At 35.3% G+C, this 24,865-nt stretch overlaps 1 protein-coding gene across 2 annotated transcripts in view; it reads right to left on the reverse strand.

Annotated features, from left to right (window-relative positions):
• Window positions 1-24,865, reverse strand: part of CDH19 (cadherin 19) — a 105,147-nt gene that overhangs the window by 56,447 nt on the left and 23,835 nt on the right. For both annotated transcript variants that reach the window (XM_086683188.1, XM_025931112.2), the window contains exons 2-4: window positions 20,427-20,666; window positions 16,565-16,859; window positions 1,383-1,502 (exon numbers count right to left, since the gene is read on the reverse strand). In XM_086683188.1, the coding sequence (XP_086539314.1) occupies window positions 1,383-1,502; window positions 16,565-16,859; window positions 20,427-20,621 (610 nt within the window). In that variant the 5' untranslated portion in view covers window positions 20,622-20,666. The remainder of the gene's footprint in view (window positions 1-1,382; window positions 1,503-16,564; window positions 16,860-20,426; window positions 20,667-24,865) is intronic.

A 24,865-nucleotide genomic window follows, 5' to 3' on the forward strand; every position in this document is an offset into this window, starting at 1 on the left:
ACATGTAATAAAACTTCAATTATTATTTCATTATTAACCATGCATCTTTCCAGTTAATTTCCTAAGAATTCCATCATACACTCATTCTTTTGATACATTTTAAATGACTACATTGTGCTAGACACTGCCCTGGATAACAAAAATAACAATAAAAATAATAAATTAAATACCAACTCTGCCTGGAGTTTAGAGTAGTCAACACAATACTAAGAACACTAGTAGACCCCTAATAAAATGCTATGTTCATATACTCTTGGGTAAAAAAGAGGAATGTCTTGTTTTTACCTCAAACGATTTTCTGCTATCTTCTCTTAACATAATGTTAGTGTGCTACAGTTAACTTCTCCTTTAAATTTGAAAGAAGTTAATTATAAGTAAATGCGTACATTACAACACCAAATTTACGCAAGATATATTGTGCACCTGTGATGTTAAAGTCTATTTTAAGTTATGATACATGAAGAAGGATTTGTTTTTGACCGACAGTTGTTCATAATACAGATCGATCTATAAACAGATTTTCAAATTCAAGATGGACTATAATAAATATAATAAATATTCTATAAATTTATTCTATAAAATTCTACATTTTAGAAAATGTTATAGAAAAATTTCTATAAAATTATTTAGTAAAAAAAAATTATTATCACTAAAAAAAAAAAACTAGGAAAGGGCGGAACAGAAGACAACGGGATGCTGGGCTAAAGATTTGGGGACCATGAACACAAACAAAGAAAGAGAATGGCCAATCCTCAATGTATCTGTGCAAAAGTATTCATTAAAAATTGTGAGACCTGTAAATACAAAAACAGATAAGTTGGACCATATTGTGATAGCATTTGAATTGTGGACTGAAGTGTTTTATAACTGTAATCTGTTATATGAATCCCTATAGAAAACACAGAACGTATGAAAGAGACACTGCCAGTATTCTCCCTAGGTTTGACTCCAGACAGAATTGGGAGTGAAGGTGAATCTCATTGTGGCTTTAGTTTGCATTTCCATGACGACTGGGGTTGATGAGCATTTTTAATATGCTTGTAGGCTTTCTGTACATCAAATGTTGGTCAACTGCTTTAAAGGTCTTTCACCGTATTTTTAAACTGTTTTTTTTTCTCTTTCTAAGTGTTTTGTCATAGTCTTTGCATATGTTTTATACCTTATATACGAGTGATTTGTAGTGTGGATTTGGAAATTCAATCTCTGAAAGTTAGAAAAATCAGCTAAAGGACTAAAAAGAATTAAGTGTCTAAAATACAACCCATTTATTTCTGGAAACTTCAGGTCTACTGTACAGCACGTTTGGAAGCAGATTTTTTTTTGCTCTGACATTTGCCTACTTAGAATCCTGCTGAACTGCACTTTGTTTCATTTAGAAATACCTGTTGTTGGTTCAATGGAGAAGTAGGGCTGGCCTTGTAGTAAACTGTACAAGAGACGAGCATTATTGCCACTTGAAGGATCATCAGCATCATTTGCCGTCACCTGGATGACTAATGTTCCTGAAGAAAATATGAATAGTAACAAGAAATTAAGACTGCGGTCTTATCGAACAATGAATTCAGTTCTATACGGCATTTTCTCTTTAGCAAGCAAGGTGAAGACATACAATGAAAACCTAGCCCTCCTTGTTCAGAATTACAAAACTGATATCATCCTGCATAGACAAGAGAATATAATCTCATACAAAAGAGCCCTAATTCATATGTGTGTGTGTATATATATATATATATATATATATATATATATATATGTATATATGTGTGTGTGTGTGTGTGTGTATAGCTTAGATGTTTGTTTAAAATTTTATATTGTATATAGAATTCATATACACACACACATATATATATGAATTCTATATACAATATAGAATTTTAAACAAAGATCTAAGCTATAATGAAATATAATTATTTAACAATCCATTACAATGTCCATTTCATGATCTTTCAAAAGTGTGTTATATCATTAGTGGAAGAATCAAAAGGAAATTGGAAGCAGTTTACTTTAAAAATCACTGTGAACTGTGACTCAAAGTCACAGAATGTTGATAAAATGTGAATAAAATTGAAATGAGCTTGCAATAGTATCAAGTTGAGGATGGGCACAAGTATCTTCCTTATTTAATTCCCTTCTATAACATACTTACGTTGAAGAATTCTTTTTTTTTTTTTTTTTGGTATAGTACAAAGCAAAACCCTGTCACATATTGATGACATAAAATGTTCTTAATTGAAATTCAATAACAATCAGTAAAACACAATGAGAAGTATCTGTACATTTAAACTTAATGCTTAAATTAAACATCTTCCTTTAAAAGTATTGAGCTTTTTAATCATCTTTATGTAAAGTTGGGATAGCATTATAGGTCTTGTTGAAAATCTGCATTTATGGAAACATCATGTTCTGGGTCAGTTAGAATGGCAACATGAATATCACAGAATCAAATAGTCTATGCGATTTCCTGTACTACCAACATCATTCACGTTTCCATTACAATCTTGTTTTGTAAGCCGAGACATTCTAATGGGAAGCCCTTCTACTTGTCAGTAATAAAGTTGTTGAAACTTTTACCGTGGCCCTCAAATGTATGTAGTATTTGCTCTTTTGTCGTAGTATTTTATTAGTCATTTAGCACTTGCTTTGTACTGCACAACCACTCAAAATGTAAACACCTTAGGTTCAAGTGTTTTACAATACGTTCCCTTCGATTGACATGACATGGATGGACCTTAAGGGCATTATGCTAAGCAAGATAAGGCAGACAGAGAAAGACAAAGATATCACTTATATGTGGAATCTAGAAAAGCTGATCTCTAGAAACAAAGGGTAAATTGCTGACTCACAGAGGCTGGGAGACCTGGATAAATGGTGATCAAAACCAACAAAGTTGCCGTTAGGAAATGAATAAGTTCTGGAGAGCAAGTGCACAGCATGGTGACTCTAGGCCACCATATTGTATTGTATGCTTTAAAGTTCCTAAAAGACTTGATCTTAAATGATCTTCCCCGCCCACACACACAGAAGGATATGATGTGTTGAAGATGCTATCAACGCTATCTAATGTTAATATCATTCTAATTATCTGATTTTGTTTTATTTGCTTTAGTTGCTGCTTTTTCAATGACATCACAATTCATTAAATACAGGTTAAACCACTTTAAACCTTCTTAGATATTTTCTAAAAGGTTTTTCTAAAAAAAAAAGTCAAAAGAGAGGGGTGCCTGGGTGGCTCAGTTGGTTGAGCAGCTGACTTTGGCTTAGGTCATGATCTTAGGGTTGGTTCATGAGTTCAAGCCCCACATGGGCTCCCTGCTGTCAGCTCTGAGCCTGCTTCAGATCCTTTGTCCTCACCCTCCCTCTGCCCCTCCTCTGCTAGTGCTCACCCTCTCAAAAATAAATAAAACATTAAAAAAAAATAAAGTCAAAAGAGAGAAGCTTACATATTTTCCTAATCAGAAATTTAAATACTGCAGAAATCTTCACTAGTCAAGTAACATAAACTGTAATAATAAATAAACATCAGAGTAGTCAAGAAATTTAAAAAAAATTGATATGTTTTATATATATATATGTTTTCCATTTATGTTTTCCTTGTCATTTGTAAGAGAACACGTGTGTACATGCACTTGCAGTTAGGAATTAGCCATACACAAAATTTAAACAAAATATCACTATAAGACCAATAACGTGTCCTTCAGTGAAAAAAATCAAAATTATTCCAAAGTCCCCCTGTCCCCTCCTCCTTCTGTTACCAGTTAAATATAGGTAAAGGGATACTGGGTGATTTAAACAAATAGCTTTTCAGTTTCTACTCATTCTTATACAAACATGTGTAACTCTTCCTTTATCTGTCAGTAATCATAGAGCTGCATTACTCACATTTGAAATCAAAATGAATAGCACCAAGATGCCCTTTTCGCATAGAGCAGCCTTGCCAGGCTTACATAATCACTGCTTTTATGACATGCTTATTGTTTACTGCAAGAATCGCTCTGGTCAGTTTTATGAAGCCTGTGGCTCCAGTCTCCTGGCCATCCCGTTTCTCAACAACAACCCACCCATCACTATAAATTGAAGTTGATTCTAAAATATTACGGGGACTATTCTAGATAAGAACATAGTTCAGAGAAACCCAAGTCAGCATGCTTAAGGAACTGTTTTAGAATGTTTATTTTCCTTTTTAAAATTTTTTTTTAATGTTAATTTATTTTTGAGACAGAGAGAGACAGAACATGAACAGGGGAGGGTCAGAGAGAGAGGGAGACACAGAATCTGAAACAGGCTCCAGGCTCTAAGCTGTCAGCACAGAGCCGGACGCGGGGCTCGAACTCACGGACCGCGAGATCATGACCTGAGCTGAAGTCGGACACTTAACCGACTGAGCCACCCAGGCGCCCCTAGAATATTTATTTTCATAGGAGAAGGCATTTTGAATTTTTCATTACAAAAATTCAAGCATGTTTTAACATTAGAAAATGAACCTATATAATTCGTGGCATTAAAGGCTTAACAAAGAAAAACTTAAGACAAAAATTCTCATTAGATACATAAAACACATCTGAAAATATCCCAGTTCCATTTTGCAATAAAAATTCAGGGAATTACGAGAAAAAGACACCTTCTTAAGTCTGATGGAGGGCATTTTCAAACTTTGACAGCAATCATATTTACCTGTGAAATGTGAAAACTTTTCCTTCTGAGGTAGTTAAAAAGCAAGAAGTTTATTATCACGCTATTTTGGGCAGCATTGTAGGAAAGCTCCTAGACAATGAAATGAGGCAATGCCATGCATACAGAAATGAAAGATTAAAAATGATGACAGGGGCGCCTGGATGGCTCAGTCAGTTAAGCATTCCACTTTGGCTTAGGTCATGATCTCGCGGTTCGTGAGTTCGAGCCCTGTGTCAGGCTCTGAGCTGACAGCTCAGAGCCTGGAGCCTGCTTCCAGTTCTGTGTCTCCCTCCCTCTCTGCCTCACACTGCATGCACTCTGTCTCTCTCTGTCTCTCAAAAATGAAAAAAAAAAAAAAACAACCAAAACATTAAAAAAATGTTTTAGTGATTCAAAAACAATATTTTTGTTTGAAAATCAAGCAGAATATACATATAAAAACTTTAGAGAATATTAAATCATTACATTAGGAAGGTCATAGGAACACAACAAGGTACACAAAAGTCCATTTTTATTTTTACCAGAAATATATATCTCTAAAATAGTTCAATTAAATACCTAATATATATAAGAAACAAATATACTCAGGAATATCTAAACAAAAGTTGTTAAAGACCTCAACAAAGAAAATAAAGAGACATTAATGATCAAACATGGACCAAAATACTGGGTTTATGAAATGACCATCTAGAAATACCAACAGACAGATCCATAGTGTAAATGCTATCCTAATCAAAATCTTAGCAAGTTGTCTTACTGGATAAATTAAAAATCTAACTTGAAATATACATGGAAATGCAAAGGATTATGCAAGACAGACATCTCTGATAAGGAACATCTGGAAGACGTGTACTAACAGGAAGCAGGGCTTGTGACATAACTATGGCAATAAAGACAATAGAACATTAGCCCCTGGAAGAACAAAAGAGGACAAACTGACTAGAGATTCAGAAACAAAATCATACACATATGGAGAGCTCACTCATGCAAGGATGGCACAGGTGAGCACTGGAGAACCGTTTCAATAAATGCTACCGGGTCCCCTGGGTATCTGCGGCCATTTATACAGCCATCCATCAGTCATCTCTCTTTTGATCTAGAATTTGACACTTGCTTTACACCATTCACAAAAATCGGCTTAAAATAAATTCTAGATATAAAGGTGAGAAGTATATAACAAAAATAGAATAATGAAACTTCCATAAAGATAGGAATTATTTTGCATGACATCAGGGAAAGAAGAAAACAAAAGCCAGCCTTTCTTGATTAGGATTGGGTGATTGATAACCTGATATTTGTCTCAAGGCACAAATTCTTTATGTCTTTAGACATACCCATTGATGCCTTTCTCCCAGCCTGCACAGGTTGCTCTAACCCTACCGAAATGGAATTCAGTAGAATATTATTGTTAACAGCGCATTCATTATTCATCAGTGCAAGAAGCGTGGTACATGCCCTACGTATGAACCAACCTGTTTAGCGTCTCCATTCCTTTCATCAACATTTTACTGTGCTCTCACTAAAACCTGACAAAGTCAGTTTAACTACACTAATGGATCAAAAATTAAAGTTTCTCGGGGCACATGAGTGGCTCAGTCGGTTAATTCCGACTTCGGCTCAAGTCACGATCTTGAAGTTCGTGGGTTTGTGCCCTGCATCGGTCTCTGTGCTGACAGCTCAGAGCCTGGAGCCTACTTCAGATTCTGTGTCTGCCTCTCTCTCTCTGCCCCGCCCCTACTTATTCTCTGTCTCTCTTCCTCTGGAAAACACAGAAACACTAAAAAAAATTTAATTAAATTTTCTTTAAAGTATATCCTAGTAATAAAGTTATTTCTAAAGGACAACTGATATATATATGTACATTAATGAAAAATGCTTTATACAGATTATTTTCACATTAAATATATCACCAGATAGATATTCTTCACATGTATTTGCATTATTTAATCAGCCTCTTGGCTTAATTGTGTTTTTATGAACAGTGTCCCGGGTTATCACTAGCCGCCTTTCAGATTTAATCATGTCTTAAAAGGAGACACTTTACTCACTAGCCACACGCCTCGGACACTACTTGTCACACCCCATGTTAAGAGGTACAAGCACAAAGTCAATGTCTCCCAAATTCACTCTGGCTTATTATAATGAACCTACTAATAATAATAAAAGAAAAAAAACATTCTGGGCCAAGTGCTTTCCGGACAAAATGCCAGGGAAAAACAACAACAACAACAACAACAACAACAACAACAACAAAACAGGATTAAGCAGAGTTGTCCTGGGTAAAATTGGAGATCTGGTCACTGTTAGTTTCACAAACTCCTCCAGATCTTCCTAGCTGTAATCTGAAACCGGCCCCTGAATAAGGAGGACAGGAGGAGACCAAACATGACACATGCCACTCCAGATTGGCAGGTGGTAGTTGTATTGAGCAAGAGAACTCATTCCTGAGGCTTGTTTTGGGTGTCCTCAAGACGAGTAGTTTTTTCGACCTGCCCACCAAGTCTTGAAAGTCATAAAGGCTTTTAGTCAGTCATATATAGCTTCAGTCCTATGTAATATCCGGACAGTGACAACACCACATTTCTATCTCAAAGCTGGATTCCTGGGGTAGCTTTGGGGAGAGGAAAACACTAGTGGAAGTCACATTTCAAGGACAGGGGAGGGGCTTAGGAGCCTCCGATCTCCCATGTCCGGCATGCAGGTCAAATGGCAGACACATCCTCTCAGTGACCTCCCTCAACTGTCCACAACCTCACGACTGACTCTCACAATCTTATACGCTCCCCTCTTCCATAGCATGTCCTCAGCCATCAGCAAGGGGCTTCTCTAGCATGGAGGTGGCTCATTTGGCATCTCTGGCTGCACCGAAGGCAGGTGATACAGACACATTCAAGAAAAACACCGATTAAGACAATAATTCCCAAATAAGTGACAGCTCTTACCACCAAGAATCCCATGACCTGAACCATTGATTTACTAAGTCCTCTGAGCTGGGGTCAGCGCACTTATATCTTCACATGATTTAATGAATATGGCACATTCACAAGAGTCATCAGGCATGAGCACCTAACATTTGTTTGAATAATGGCACAGGTGCCTCCTTGCGAGGCTGTAAGTGTTCACGGCTGTTTTACTGTGGGGGGCGGTGGGTGGGAAGCTTTTATCATCAGAGACATTTTAGTATTCAATAAGGGCAGACTCTTCTGGCTATCATTCAAGGCTTGCTGGGTAAATTTAGTAGGGGCTTCTATGTGTCATAACGTCCTTGAGGCCAACGGAAGGAACAAAAAAGGCAGCCAAATGATTGTACTAGGGGGGAAACAATGTGCCCACCTGGCCTTGAGAATGAGGTTGGCAGCTTTAGGAAAGTGACCTGGCTGTGCATACCTCATGTTAGCCGGGGGGGGAGGTAAGGAGATGAGTTGGTGGTGGGATATGCCAGCTCAGGACCCTAACCTTTCCCTTTCTTTTAATGGTGTGTGTTCCATTCCAGGGATATTCTGTTTCAATAGGTCCGGCTTGCAGCAGGACAATGGTATCCCAGTGAGGAGTGAATCGTTTCCTTCAACCAGAGTGGTGGAGTAATTTACCCATCCTGGTGAGACATATCATGGCAAATTCCAGTAAACAACACTTTCCTTAGGCATGATGGGGTTTGGTGTTCTCAGAAGCACAGCATGTTAATTCAAGGTGAGAACTGGGGCAATGGCGATGTCCCCTGACTTCCATACCTTTAAGGTACAGGGCATTGGCTGCCTTAGCTGGATCCCCCAGTCTGGCATGGGTCATTCAAATCTATTAAAGTCTGGGTCATGACTTTAGTCTACTTGGCCAAGGTAGTTTTATTTGTTAGTAGTTTCATCTGCTGCTTTATATTTCAATTTTTTCTTCTCACCAACTGTTTCTTGTGCACTACAAGGGAGATGGAACCTCCATTCAATATCATGTCCTTTTGCTCAGTCTTGCATATCATGACCTTTGAAAGGTGGCCCTTCATCATTATCTATTCATACACAATGCTCAGCTTCTCTAATCTCCTGGCTCACACAGTGACCAGGGAAATCTTGGGTTAAGCCAGATGCAGTTTCCATAGAAAATCAGGCATGTTTAAAATCCTCTCTTTAAAGCTATTTTTTTGCAAAAGGACTTTATGAAAAATTTAACACAATATTTGACTTTACCCATTTTCTCAGCAATACTATATTACAAAAATATACTATTACATAGGTAACACAGGATGTAAACTTGTACTAAATTCTTGAGAGGAAAATCATAGTTTAGTAGTCTAAACCATGGGAACTGGGAATATACTTCAGTTTGCCAATATACTTCATTTGCTGTGACACAAGTTACAAAATTATGGTGAGATAATGGCATATTGACATAAGACAAAATATTTATTGTATGTGAGAACCTACATAGAAATGACACTTTGTAATTATTCGTAAGTGCTAAAACTTACAAGTCTATATAAAATTTTTGAAGGTCAAAAGCATTATTGACAGCATGAATATGATTTCTCGACATGTTAGACTTATTCTCCCATCAAGAGTAAAACCTAATGTAAGAATAGTATAACCCCATCAATATTGATTTATGTGGAATTCAGTATTAAGCAGAGGTATTACAGAGGACTGAATGATTCTCATTCAGAAGTTTAGTTTAATATTAGTAACAAAACTTTATTAGATGATATCTCATATTTCACACTGAATACTTTATCTTCTTTATAGAGATTATGGGAGATATCCATAAAAATGTAAAAGAGTGATAAATTTTGATATGCAGGTTAATTGAGATATCATGTAGGCAGTAGAAAAGACAGCAACTTGTGACAAGGACATTTTATATACGAAGTTTCCATTTATTCTAGAGTACTCAATAAACAGTGTGCCCTAGTTAAATATATGTTTGAATGCCAAGATTTGAACTGGTAGATTTCAAAATGACTCATTTATTTTAGTGTGTAATTTTGGTGCGTTAAGTTCAGTGGTAAAAATATTAAACAGATTTTTCTTAGAATGAAGATATAAATTGTCTAATAGGAAAGCTATTTTTACATGCAGTTCTAGTATGAGTACACTTTGATTACTCTGAAGCAAATTTACTGAGAGGATGCTGAATTGCATAATGGCCAATCTTAAAGAAGACCAAAGGAAGTGATAATATTTTGACCTACATTCTGATTCTGTGATTTTTGTGACATTAAAACAGATAAGACAGTAGATAACCTAGTCAAATTATAATGTTCAGAATTCAAATTCATGATAGAAATAATGTTCTAATCGTGGATGTGCTCACTGTTTCACACTGGGAACTTATTTTATTAGTATGAGGATCATTATTTATTTACAGGGACTGATTGGCCCATCCCTCTTGTGTTTATATTTGAGATGCAATTACTTTTACAATCTAGAACCTCCAAGTGAAACTCAAAAAATAGACATTTTCCCACTTGTCACCTTAAATGTGAAAAATACTCTTCAAATATTTTTTTTTTCGTTTTCCTGTCTACAAGAACCTGAAAATTAGGTCATTCTTATTATTCTTGTGTTGTATTTTTGACACCTCTACTTTTCATAATGTTAGAAAATTTAAGTCAAATAAATAAACTGTGTTTAAGAAAGCAAACAATATGTTCAAAAAGCATACAAAGAGTAATCCATCCCAATATCAATCACATTCAAACTCACATGTCCAAAGATATAAATTTCATACAGTTTAATTTTCAAATTCGATATATTTTAAGAAATCAGGGTGTTTGTGTTTCTGAGAATTCTCTGCTACATGTTGAAATTTATTATTATAATTTATGAGGTCAAGAAGTAAAATTATCTAAATTGAATTCAACCACTTTTTTGTTATAGTGGGTAACATATTTATGTCATTTTGATGGTAAATGTTACTAAAGTGAATTTCTTTTTCTACAAGCTTTATTGAGATATAATTGACATACAACATTGTGTCGATTATGGCATACAATGTGATGAATGATATACACAAATATATTGAGAAATGATTATCACAATAAAGTGAGTTAATACCTCCATAATTACAATTTTACTTTCTTGTGGTGAGAATAGTTAAGACCTAATGTCTTGGTAACCTTCCAATATGTAATACTGTAATGTTACAGTTTGACCAACACTTCCTCATTTTCCCAAGTCCTAGACCCAGCAATCATCATTCTACTCTGTTTGTACAAGTTGAAATGTTTTTAAAAAGTGTACATATAAGTGAAATTATATAGTATTTGTCTTTCTTTTGCTTATTTCACTTAGCTTAATGCCCTCAAGGTCCATCCATGTTGTCACCAATGGCAATATTTCATGTTTTTTATGATTGAATAATATACCATTGTGTGTATATATATCTCTCTCTCTTTATATATGTGTGTGTGTGTATATATATACCATATCTTCCTTATCTATTCATCCATGATGAACACTTACTTAAGTTGTTTCCATGTCTTGTCTATTGTAAATAATGCTGGAATGCACAGGGAGGTGTAGATATCTCTTTGAGACAGTGATTCCATTTCGTCTGATACATACCCAGAAGTGAGTTGGCTGGATTATATGGTAGTTTTATGTTTAATTTTTATAAACCTCCATACTCTTTTCCATAGTGGTTGCACCAATTACCATTCTCACTAACAGCGCTCAGTTTCTCTTTTCTCTCTGCATTCTTTCCAACACTTATTTGTCCTTTGACCATAGCCATTCTAGCAGGTGTGAGGTAATATCTTCTTGTGGTTTTGATTTGCATTTCCCTGAACTGATTAGTGATATTGAACATCTTTTCATGTACCTGTTGGCCATATGTATTGTTCTTTGGAGAAATGTCTATCCATACCTTCTGCTCATTTTTAATTGGATTATTTTGGGGGTTGCTATTGAGTTGTATGGGGGTCCTTCTATATTTTGGATATTAACCTCTTAACTGATAGATGGTGTAGAAATATTTTCTGCCATTGTGGAAGTATCCTCTTTAGTTTGATGATTGTTTCTTTGTGCAGAAGCCTTTTTTGTTTGATGCAGTCCAATTTGCTTATTTTTCCTTTTATTGCTTCTATTTTTGGTACCATATCCAAAAAATCATTGCCAAGACCAATGTCAACATTTTTTCTTATGCTTTCGTGTCCAATCTTTAGTCCTTAAGTTCATTTGTATGAGTAGTATAAGGATCCAATTTCATTCTTTTGCATGTGAATATCCAGTTTTACCAACACTATTTGTTGAAATGACCATTGTTTTTCCCCACTGAGTATACTTAGGTACAGAGTATTGCTCTGGCCAGGACTTCCAGTACTATGTCAAAAAAAGTAGGGTGGGCATCTTTGTCTTTTTCCTGATCTTAGAGGAAAATATTTCAGTGTTTCAATATTGAGTATGATTTTCACTGGGGTTTTGTCATATGTGGCTTTTATTATGCTCAGGTATGTCCTTTCTGTAACTGATTTACTGAGAGCATTTCTCATCCTGAAAAAATGTTGAATTTTGTCAAGTGTTTTTTTGGCATCTGTTGAGAGGATTATATGATCTTTATACTTTATTCTACTAAGCTGGTATATCATATTTGATTTGCTGTTGTTGAACCATCCTTGCGTCCCAGAGATAAATCCCCCTTCATCTTTATATCATCTTTTTAATGTGTTGTTGAATTGGGCTGGCTAGAATTTTGTTGACAATTTTTGCATCAATGTTCACCTGAGATACTGACAGGTAGTTTTCCTGTGGTGCCCTTATCTGGTTTTGGTCTCAGAGCAATGCCACCCTTGTAAAATGAGTTTGGGAGTGTTCCCTCCTCTTCAAATTTTTGGAAGAGTTTGAGAAGGATTGGTATTAATTATTGTTTAAAATGTTTGGTAGAACTTACCAGTGAAGCCAACTTATGGTGGACTTATGTTTGTTGGAATGTTTTTAGTTACTGATCCAGTCTTACTAATAATCTGCTCTGATTTTTTTTTCTTGTTTTTTTTTCCTTTGGCAAGAGAGTGGGAATGAGTAGGGTAGGGGGAGAGAGAGAGAGAGAGAGAGAGAGAGAGAGAGAGAGAGAGAGAGAAAGGATCTTAAGTAGGCTCCACACCCAGTGCAGAGCCCAACATAAGGTTTGATCCCACAATCATCAGATCATGACCTGAGCCAAAATCAAGAGCTTGATGCTTAACCTGGAGCCACCCAGGTGCCCCTGATTTTCTATTTCTTATGATTCTGTCTTGGTAGGTTGTATATTTCTAGGAATTCTGCACTAAGAAATTTCAAAATGGAGTCATCACTATCCGAAGGCTATCTGCAGCACTTTTGATCGTTGTGTGCCTCAACTCACACCCACAGATTCTCCTTGGATTTTATATCTACCAATATCTCTGTTCATCTTCCAAACCTCATCTACTCACTTCTGTAGCATTTTCACCTATCCATGTACTCATTCTTTTACTCAATCACCCCAAACTTAAGGTACTGTGGGACTCTTAGCCTATTAGATCTTGTATTTTTTGTGTGGAAGAAGGATAATAATTTTATAATTCCAGACCGACAAGTAGAAAAACAATGTTTTTTTCTCAATTCTACTTGGTAGTTCTAGTTTTGAGAGTAATTGCATTTCCAATAGAAATGTAACCAGTAAAAGTCCACTGTTACTTGTGAATAAATATGTGTTTAATAAGCAACAAGTAGTTTGTAGTTTTCTTGGTTCTCCCTTATGATGACAATGCTCAAATGTAGATTCCTTTCAGTGCTTCACCAAATAAATTCAAAGTACAGATTCAAATATAATAATTGGTAAACGACTATAATACAATACTAAACAGTTAAGACAACAGATAAAATGTTTGCACCTGTTGCTTTGTGAAGAATGAAATAGGTGAGTAGGGAATTTGGAAGCAAGATCAAAACTCAAGGACCTATAAAATGGCAATGATATGGAAAGAACATGAAGAACTAAGTATAGGTTCAGGTAAAGTAATTCATATTATTCATTATTTAAGCATTGAGATTGAGAAAAACAGAAAAAAATCGCATATACTTCTAAGTGGTTTCTTCAAGGCAAAGTTAATAATTACAGGAATGCTTCAGAGGGAAACCATCTACCCAACAGTTGACACGACAATGGGGATATTCCTCTCTCTCCATAGTAGATGACATTTCTGATAACAGTTGACTATTGTTCTCTTTGTCCCTTCCTCCCACAGAAAGGAATAAAAAGTGCTCATTGATTTTACTATGATTCCATACCGGGTCTGAACCCTGACTGGCACTCTCACAGGATATACTGAATTACACAGATGAACTAAGCTAATAGGCACATTAACCTTGAATTGCAAAGCAAAGAGATATGCACTAGCCAAATACCATATAGAACAAACCAAAGTTTTGTGATCTCTGTTGAATCAACCAGCCTCGTGGCTACACTTGATGTCATGATACAAATACTGGATGCACACACTGCAATCTCTTTGTAGGCCAACTTTCCAACTCTACAAACTGGCCTTTTTGTACCTTCTGTTCTGTATCTAAAAATCCACCCCTTTGCTCTCAATTACTGCCTTTGTCTCATACTTAATGGATAGAAACAATCACTTATGAACTGGTTTGATATCAACCAAAGTGTTAACCTATTGAAATCTGTCTCCTCTATTATTGCCCTGGATTCCATGGGTCTTTCCTTTCCCAAGAATAGTTTTCCAGGAGCTCCTGAGTAGTTCAGTCCATTAAGCATCTGACTCTTGATTTTGGCTCAGGTCACAATCTCATGGTTCATGGGATAGAGCCCTGCATCAGACATTGTGCTGACAGCACAGGTGGATTCTCTCTCACTCTCTTTCTGCCCCTCACCCTCATGCTCTCTCTCTCTCTCTCTCTCTCTCTCTCTCTCTCAAAATAAAAAAATAAACATGAAAAAAAAAAAGAGAATAGGTTCCCAGCAGATAAACCCCCCTTATTTTTCTTCAAAAATACTCTTCTTTGGATCATTCCCTATAGTATATCACTGTGATATTAAATTTCCCATCTTAATAAATGATTAAATAATGATAAGTAACAACAACAAAATCCTCTTTACCTTTATCTCCTTCTACCTAGTGCCTTACATCTCTAATTTTTTCCCTGTGGCATAACATCTTTTAAAGTTGGCTAAATTCGCTGTAATTTCCTCTTCTCCATTCATTAACGCAATAGAATAATCTTCAGAATATTGCAGCTGCATCAATTCAACCAAAATCACTAGGAGCCTCTTACTTGCCAAATCAAAAGTCACTACAGTCAGTACACTTTGATTTTATTTAACAGAGTTGGAGGATCTCTTCCTTTGTAACACCTCTTTTCATGTCTTTCTTTGTCCTCTATCACTGACCAATCTCATTCATTCTAATTTCCCAGTCAACCCCCTTTTTAATCAGCTCACCTAGTATGCTTTTCTCTTCTCTACCTACGTTCTCTGCCAAGGGGATCTCATCCATCGTCATGCTTACAGACTCGCTCTATCAATCACTCCCATATTGATATAGGCAATTCTTATCCTACCGCAATGTGAATCTTTTTCTAGAATATGGCATGACTGTATTCTTTGTAATCCACTTCAAATATCATTTCCTAAAAGTCCCACCTTCTCCAGTCAATTAATCATCATCATATTTCACTCATAATTAACACTTTCATAATGGAAAGCATCAAGGGTCACCTTATTTAAAATAGTTATTGTTCGCTGTGTTAGAACTAAGATATAGGTTTCATACTAGCAATTACTTCCAAAATTACATTTTACAAAATTTGCTAGTAAATGTTAGGTCCATAATGTATGCTGTTTAAAAAAAAAAGGAGGAGGAGGAGGAGGAGGAGGAGGAGAGAAATGAAATGTTTCACTGCCTGGCTACCAAATGCAATATTCATGTGTTGTTTATGTCTAATAATAATCGGTCTTGATACATATTCACAGCTAAATTTGTTTATGTTGTAAAGACCTATGTTCTGAATGCACGTAGAAAGAAGTCTTTAAATTGCTTCCCGGACTGTTAAGAAACAAAGAATCAAGAAAATATACAGTAGAATATACACTTTTAGAATTGTTGGCTAATCAATCAGATGTTAGGTAAAGCAGTTTTAGGCATGTTAATATAATTTAAAATGACCAATATTGAATAGAATTTATTACACTTAAGAAAATTTTATGAACTTAATTTTACTATATATTGTGCTGCCAACATTTTCTGAATGAATGAATGAATGAGTGGACAAACTTTGCACAGCCACACCATAATTCCCCTCTATTAGAAAGACATTTCTTATTTTCAGTGCAGTCAGTTCTTATATCTTATGGAAACCACTTGCTTCTACAGGCATTATATTTAAGATATTTATAAAAATAACAGTAGGTATGAAAGGAACTTTGAAAATAAATACAGTTGCACAGAGGTGTTCGACCCCTTTTTTTGTTTTTAGTCTTTATGTTCCATGACTTTGAAGCATATAGTACTTTTGTCTTATAAATTGGATTCTATGATTTATACGTGCATATCTTTCCAGATGGCCGTGCATACTTTTTTCAGAGACAAAATTATATCTTGTTTTGGAAAATACCTTCTTGCAATGGAGAAACTAGTAAGCGAATAAGCTAAAGAATTTTATAAATCACTAAAAACCACATATTTAACCCTTTTCTTCTATTGCCTTGAAGACTGAGATATTTTAACACGACAACTAATGTATTAAAATATAGTACCATTGTTTACAAAATTTAAATGATAGTCTAATTTTTAAAATTATTTGACTTAACATGTTTGTAGAAGGAAGTACGAGTGTTGAACTTTAACTAATTCGCTTCCAAGACATTAGCTCAAAAATTTCAATCTGTTGTAATTGTTAATATATCTTTGATGTAAATTAATATGCAATACCTTCTGGAGACATCTCTGGTACAATGGCCTCATAAGGTTCATCTAGGAATTTTGGTTCATTGTCATTGATATCCGAAACTCTGATGACAAACTCAGACTCAGGTTCCACAGCCCTTCCAGTAGTGCTGTCTATTACCTGGGCTCTTAGAGTGTAGAGGGATCGTTCCTCTCTATCAAGCTTCTGGACGGCAAAAATGTCACCTGTTCTCTCATCAATGACAAAAATACTTCCAGCTCCAGCTCCCAAAAGCTTGTACTGGAAAGAGTTGTTTCCATTGTCTAAATCAGATCTTAGCTGCAAGTGCAAAGAGGGATAATTTAGTTTCCAGGCATATTTAAATGGACAAATCAATTTTAATGATTTTATTTTCCTGTCTGTTCATTTTCCCCCATGTTAATAACCCCATGTAATTCCCATAGGATATTAAATCAGGTGAAATATTAATTTTAAGATTAAATTGTGTCATCAAGCAGAGGAGTCTGATATTTCAGTATAAGTAACTGTACAGATCTTATTACTCTAAATAGATTATTCTAATTAGAAACTAATAATTGAAAAACAAAGTGCCTTTCATAAATGATGCACACCAAAGTTGGTGGCTCATGTTTACTCTATGATTACATTCTGAGTCACCAAAACCACGCTCTCAAATATTTGTGTTAGATTGGGACCTAGAGACTGATAGGCAGATAATAGTCTAGATAAACAGTGGTATTCTATCTCTAGGTTAAAAACATGTAGGAAATACGAAAATATTACCAAGAAAATAAGGGAGCGTGTTGGGAAGGTAATGATAGCTGAGCCATCCATTTTGGCATTTATAACATGCTATAAAATGTACAAATCGTTTTCTATATGATTTCCCAATTTATCCTCATAGTATCATGAGATAAAAATTATTGACATTATCATTTCTACAGAGAAAGAGAGACTGAAAAATTTTTAAACATTCACAGAGTCATGGTTTTGTATAAGTTTATGATTTAGACAACAGGTCTGTCTGACCCCAAGAGCCTCTCCTGCAAACCACTAGGTAACATGGTCATTTATGGCTTGAGTTTTGCCAAATTAGATCTAACTCTTTCTTCCCAACATGTTCTATTCAATTGTCAAATATGTCTTTTCTTCTTGGACCCTAATTGTTTTTATGTTTAAAAGCAAAGTGAATTTGTTCGTTCATAATGTTAATGGACTTCTGAATTTGATATATAAAAACAAGGGTTATTATGATATAGGCAACACTGGTTGCTTGTTCATATCTAAATTACCTTTACATAAAGAGAAGTATGCCATCATCCTGAAATTATTGTGAATCCCTGGTTTTCTTGATTCATCATTTACAAATAAGCCCTTCTTTAAAGTAAGAGCTTCCTGAAAATTTACAAAGCTAACCAAGAAACACAATCTTAAACAAATTCATAACTTTTTTGATAGTTCAAGGTACAATGGACTAGTTAATATTTTTCTACGTGATTGTGTGGAATACCTGAAGGTATCTACAACAATTAATTTTAATAATTTTAATAATGTGTTGAATAACACGGCTATTCAATGAAAGAAACAGATTGGGAATAATAATAATAATAATAATAATGCTATAATAAAAGAGCTATAGCTCTTTTAATGTGATGGTTCTTCACTACTCATAAGATAAAAAGGAAGTCTCCATGACTTACTAATAAGAGATTAAGGGAAACAGTGTCCTTTCCAATAATTATATCAAAGGAAAGTTATGTATGTCCTATGTTTTTCAGGTATCATTTTAATATAATTTGAAAATTTGATTCAATATTAGGATGATAAGTCAAATTTAGTAATGAGTAAATGTATTCTAAGTATCTGCACAGTATAATTTTCATAGATCAGTGAGTTTGGTCTTTTCGTGGACCCATTTTAAGTAAAAAAATAAAAATAAAAAAATATGTATATATATTTACTTAAATATACATGAATATATATTAAGTATCTGCCTTTTAAGGTCACAAAGTTCGTAAGTTAAAGACATTTCAATTTCATGAATTCTAGTGTCATGATATTTTCTTTCTTTTTAATTTTTTAAATGTTTTTATTTATTTTTTATACAGAGAGACAGAGTGTGAGCAGGGGAGGGGCAGAGAGAGAGGGAGACACAGAATCTGAAGTAGCTCCAGGCTCCGAGCTGTCAGCACAGAGCCTGACATGGGGCTTGAACCCGCAAAGTGGGAGATCATGACTTGAGCCGAAGTGGGACGCTCAACCGACTGAGCCACCCAGGCGCCCCTCCAGTGTCATGATATTTTCTATATTTCTATTCAAAACTACTTTTTTCAATCAGGAAATTACCACTGATTTGGCAAATCAGTATGCCTTTACATTTTTACTTAATTGTGCTTTCCAAACCTAATATCTGTTAACAAATAGTGCAAAAAGAAAGTCATCTTGGACACATCAGCTACATTTAATTTTCACCAGCTCTTTAATGACAACACCTAGGTATTCATTATTACTCTCTTTTAAAGCAGTTACCTGTGTGTCATTTAAGTCGAATGGCAGTGTTTCAAGGCAAAACATCCGTTAGAATATTTTCACAAGTATTTTTATAGAACGAAAAAATAGGCAAAACCAACCACGACATGAACCGAACAGGAGATGTGCCGGGGGCGCCGGGAGCACAAAAACACAAACTAGAAAATGTGACAGTTAGCCAGGGAGGTAGTCTCTGCTCTGACTGTACTGAGGCACTTCCCTGCAGAGTCTCATTCACTAAAAGTTCCCCGTCTGTGTGAGTCTGTCACCCCACTCATTGATGGCAGAGCATATGGTACTCCGTGGACTCCACCACAAATGCGACTTAGAGACTCAGTTAACCAGCAGACACTTAACTGTGGACCTCATTTGTGCCATCCTGCCTGTGATTTACCTGGAGTCATCTTAGAGAATAAAGAGATGAGAAATCTGACTCACAGCAGGAACACATACATGCACAAACGTTTGAAATCTGTTTGCATAAGATCCCGATCTAAGCCTTTGGTGGAGTATACACATACACATTCACCGGAGGTGATAGACGAACTCCTCTGGAATCTGGACATCGTGCTAACACTGAAGCTTTCCTGAAAGGGCCAGGGAAAGGGAGTTCATGAATTTTGAGTGCTTCACCCTTTGGGCCCAATTAAATTTTAGTGCCAGTTAATTAGTGGTTAAACTTATTTCAGTTCATTCATCTAGAGAAAGATCCTTAGAAAAAGGACACAGTATTGTAATTACCTCTGTTTAAAGAATATTGAATGATAATAAAAACCAAAAACATAAATAGGGAACATTCTATCTCATTAGGAAATTTAAATATATATATATATATCTTAAAGATATATACATATATCTTACAAGAAAGTAAAAATAATTATTCTTTATACTTCATAATCAAATGAAGTGTGTATGCTCTTGAAGCTACTTAACTGTAAAAGGGCTTGGTATTAATCTGCTTCATGAAAAATTAATGATGGGTAAATCAACACCTACTGAGCATAATAGAAACTCAGGCTAAATACTGTTGGTAAACGTTATTATTCTCAGTGTGGTTGCTTTGATCCATTACCAAAAATAACACCATCACATTTCCAGATGTTGATAAATGAGGGCTCTATTTTCATATGGGAGACAAAAGTGAAATTTGAAAATCAGAGGTTTCTTTCCTCCTCAAGTTTTGCAGGTATTTTAGGTGCCTGGAAATCAGAAACAATTAATTAGGCTTATGGCTAAAGCTTCCTAAGGGTTCCACCGAGAAAATGTACAACGCATCAAATGCCTTAAAACTTCCTCAACCCATCCATTTAGATTTACATAATATTATTTCCTGTAACACTCTGATAAAATCAGTACCTGGCCAATGTGATAATTAGTCTTATTCATTTCCTCTGGTACAAAAAACTGGTTCCACATCCAACCACGCTTCACTCTCAAATGAGAATCCACTGGGTGCTTAACTTCCTCTGTTTGAGAGATTTCTGTTGCCATAAAGCAAGGCCATAGGAGAGAAATTCCCAACGTAAAAGGCAGCAATAAGCAATAATCCATTCTGCTCGTTTGATTCCAACTGGTATTCTTCGGAGGAAACAGTAGCTGCAAACAAAAATTGTGTGTTCCTTTAGAATCTTTTTACGCATTAGGTATCTTACATATTCCGAAAGAACAAGAAACACAACAAAATTTTACATTTAAAATAACATTTGCTCACATAATTGCTAAAGAAAGGATATAACTTTTGCATCCATAAAAGTAGGAACAACAATATACATTTAATTTATCATCCAATTACGCTTGTTATATTTTGCAGCTCAGCAATAATTTGAATGGCATAATTAGAAACTTCTGCCCAAGCACTGTCCATTTTAAGCTGTAGTCATAAATCTGCCTGAAGGTTGAAAAGTTGATCTGGCAATCTCCTTGATTGACAGTTGATACTGAAATTAGATTTTTTTTCTTTAATTTTAAAATTCTATCTCCGTAAAACTCAAACTACCCCATTAAAACAAGTCAAGGCAGGGGGAAAATGTAATCTTCTACTCCCCTTTTTCAATAGCAATAAATTTTCTTACCCAATTTCCCAAGTTATAGCATTTTATCTAGTATTAACTAGACAAAATGACAACTCATCTTGAAACCTGGAGGATTTCATAATCGGTTATGCTGAAGTTATAAAAACACTCTGAATAGAAAACCCGTGCAAGATATTTACCATTTTATATTATGAAGGGTATGAAATGGTTTTCATCTTAACAAAGAGACGATGCTATTTTTAGAAAATAAATACAAAAATATTGTGTCTGAGTACAAATGTCTGATTATTTATGCTATAGAAGATGAAGAAAAAAGATATCTTCTAGGGGCATCTAGTTGGCTGAGCATCTGACTCTTGGTTTCAGCTCAGGTCACGTTCTCAGGTTCATGGGATCGAGTCCCATGTCGGGTTCTGCACTAGCAGAGTGGAGCCTGCTTGGGATTCTCGGTCTTCCTCTCTCTCTGCTCCTGTCCTCCTTGAGCTGTCTCTCTTTCTCTCAAAATAATAAAAAAGAAAGATATCTTCTATTATTTAAATATTAAAAGAGAAACTCTGAACTATTGAATTTTACAGGTAAAACTTTCTATTTAATGGATACTGATCATGCAATTCTCTTTGAAATGACTGGTAATTCTCACCCTTATAGGAAATGGAATATCTTTGCACTTGCCACATTGACATAGCACCTCGATATAACCAAATTGGATTTGTTTCTTTGGGACTCATGAAGAAAAATAATTTTGTCAAATCTACAAAGAGTTTAACACTATACAATCAACAGAAAATTCAGACTCCCTATTTCTGTTACGAGTTTCCTGTATGATTTCACTTTGAATCTTCTCCACATATTTTTGAACAACCCTTGAGAGATATTTTAGGGCTTTGGCTCTTGTTAGAAGAGTTGTTAAAAAACACCTAATTAAGACAGAACACATTGTCATACATGGGCATTCTGTGGTGCCTCTCCTTCAAGCAGATGCATTCTTCGTTATATATTTACTTAATGAAGGTCATGAAATTCAACTGATGTGAAAACTGAAGATGGATTTCATCCTAATGTTGAATATTTGAAATCCAAATAATAATGTCTGTTGTTTAGAAATTGTGAGTCTACATTTTTGATACCCAATAAATAATGAAAGCAGTCAGAACAAGCTCAGTTTCCTAATGAGGATGCTATTTTGTATAAATTTGGAAAAGTATCACTAACAGCGATGTGAAGTTATAATTATAGTGTTGGGTAAATACATTTATGTCAACTTTATGTTATTATATTTTCATTCATCTAGGAAAAAAAGTGAGGGGTTTTAGGAAACATGCTGCACTAGAGTCAAAGATATTTAAAACACACAAGAATAAGTATAAAAAAAGGACATTATCTAGAACCTGATTTGCACCAACCTATTTTTTTAATATTTCAGGGTTTTGTTTTAATTTTAGTTAACATATAGTGTAATATTAGTTTCAGGAGAATTTAGTGATTCATCACTGACATGTTATACCAGTTCTCATCCCAAGCGCCCTCCTTAATACCCATTTAGCCCCATTTTAATATCCATTTAGCCCCTCCCTCTGCCTACCTCTCCTTCAGCTATCCTCAGTTTGTTCTCTGTATTTAAAAGTCTCTTATGGTTTGCCTCCCTCTCTCTCTTTTTTTTTTTCTTTTCCTATGTTCATCTATTTGGTTTCTTAAATCATAAATATGAGGGAAATCATATGGTATTTTGCCTTTTTATGGCTGACTGACTTCACTTAGCATAATACACTCTACCTCTGTCCATGTCATTTCAAATGGCAAGATTTCATTCTTTTTGATGGCATGGTAACACTCCATTGTATATATATATACTACTTCTTCTTTATCCATTCATCAGTGGATAGACCTTCAGGCTCTTGCCATAATGTGGCTATTGTTGATAATGTTGCTATAAACATTGGGGTGCATGTGCCCTTTTGAATCTGTGTTTTTGTATCCTTTGTATAAATACCTAGTAGTGCAATGGCTGGCTCCTAGCAGAGTTCTTTTAACCTTTTGAGGAACCTCCATTCTGTTTTCCAGGGTGGCTGCACCAGTTTGCATTCCCATCCACAGCGTAAGAGGGTTCCTCTTTCTCCACATCCTCACCAACACCTGTTGTTTCCTGTGTTGTTAATTCTAGCCATTCTGACTTGTGTGAGGTGGTAACTCACCGTTGTTTTGATGTATTTCCCTGATGATGAGCAATGTTGAGCATCTTTTCATGTGTGTTAGTTATCTAGATGTCTTCTTTGGGAAAATGTCTATTCATGTCCTCTGCCCATGTCTTTACTGGATTATTTGTTTATTGGGTATTGAGTTGTATCATGTTTTTATACATTTTGGATATTAACCCTTTTTAGATATGTCTTTGCAAATATCTTCTCCCATTCCATAAGTTGCCTTTGAGTGTTGTTGATTGTTTCCTTTGCTGTGCAGAAGTTTTTATCTTGATGAAGTTCCAACAGTTCATGTTTGCTTTTGTTTCCCTTACCTATGGAGACGTGTCTAGTTAGAAGTTGCTGTGGCCAGGGTCAAAGATATTGCTGCCTATGTTCTACTCTAGGATTTTGATGATTTCCTGTCTCACATTTAGGTCTTTCATTCATTTTTAATTTATTGTTGTGTATGGTGTAATAAAGTGATCCATTTTCATTCTTCTGCATGTAGCTGTTCAGTTTTCCCAACACCATTTGTTGAAGAGACTGTCTTTTTTTCCATTGGATATTCTTTCCTGCTTTGTCAAAGATTAGTTGGCCATAGAGTTGTGGACCCATTTCTGGGTTTTCTATTCCGTTCCATTGATCTATGTGTCTGTGTTCGTGCCAGTACCATACTGTCTTGATGACCACAGTTTTGTACTGTAACTTGAGGTCCAGAATCATGATGCCTCCAGATTTTCTTTCCTTTTCAATATTTCGTTAGCTGTTTGGGGTCTTCTGTTGTTCCATACAAATTTTAGGATTGTTCCTTCTATCTCTGTGAAAAATGCTGGTGTTATATTGATAGGGATTGCACGGAATGTGTAGATTGCTTTGGGTGGTATAGACATTTTAACAACATTTTTTCTTCTAATCTATGAACATAGACTGTTTTACCATTTGTTTGTGTCTTCTTCAATTTCTTTTACAAGTGTTCTGCAGTTTTCGGAGTACAGATCTGTTACTTCTTTGGTTAGGTTATTCCTAGGTATCTTGTGGTTTTTTGGTGCAATTGTAAATGGAATTGATTCCTTGATTTCTCTTTCTGCTGCTTCATTATTGTGTATAGAGATCCAACAGATTTCTGAATGCTGATTTTGTATCCTGAGACTTTATTGAATTCTTGTATCAATTCTAGCAATTTTTTTTTGGTTGAGTCTTTTGGATTTTCTATATAGAGTAACATGTTGTCTTGAATAGTGAAAGTTTGACATCTTTCTCGTCAATTTGGATGCCTTTTATTTCTTTATGTTGTCTGCTAACAGTACTACGTTAAATAACATTGGTGGAAGTGGACATCCCTGTCTTACTCCTGACTTTAGTGGAAAAGCTCGCAATTTTCCCTATTGACGATGCTATTAGCTGTGGGTCTTAATGCATACAGGGTCTTTTGCACATGGCCTTTATGTTGTTGAGGTATATTCCCTCTATCCCTACTCTATTGAGTGTTTTTATTAAAAATGAATGCTGTACCTTGTCAAATGCTTTTTCTGCATCTATTGATATCGGATGGCTCTTACCCTTTTATTAATATGGTGTATTG

Source organism: Puma concolor, chromosome D3 (genome assembly GCF_028749965.1).
Source record: "Puma concolor isolate L17-30 chromosome D3, mPumCon1.1.hap2, whole genome shotgun sequence".
Taxonomy (NCBI): Eukaryota; Metazoa; Chordata; class Mammalia; order Carnivora; family Felidae; genus Puma; species Puma concolor.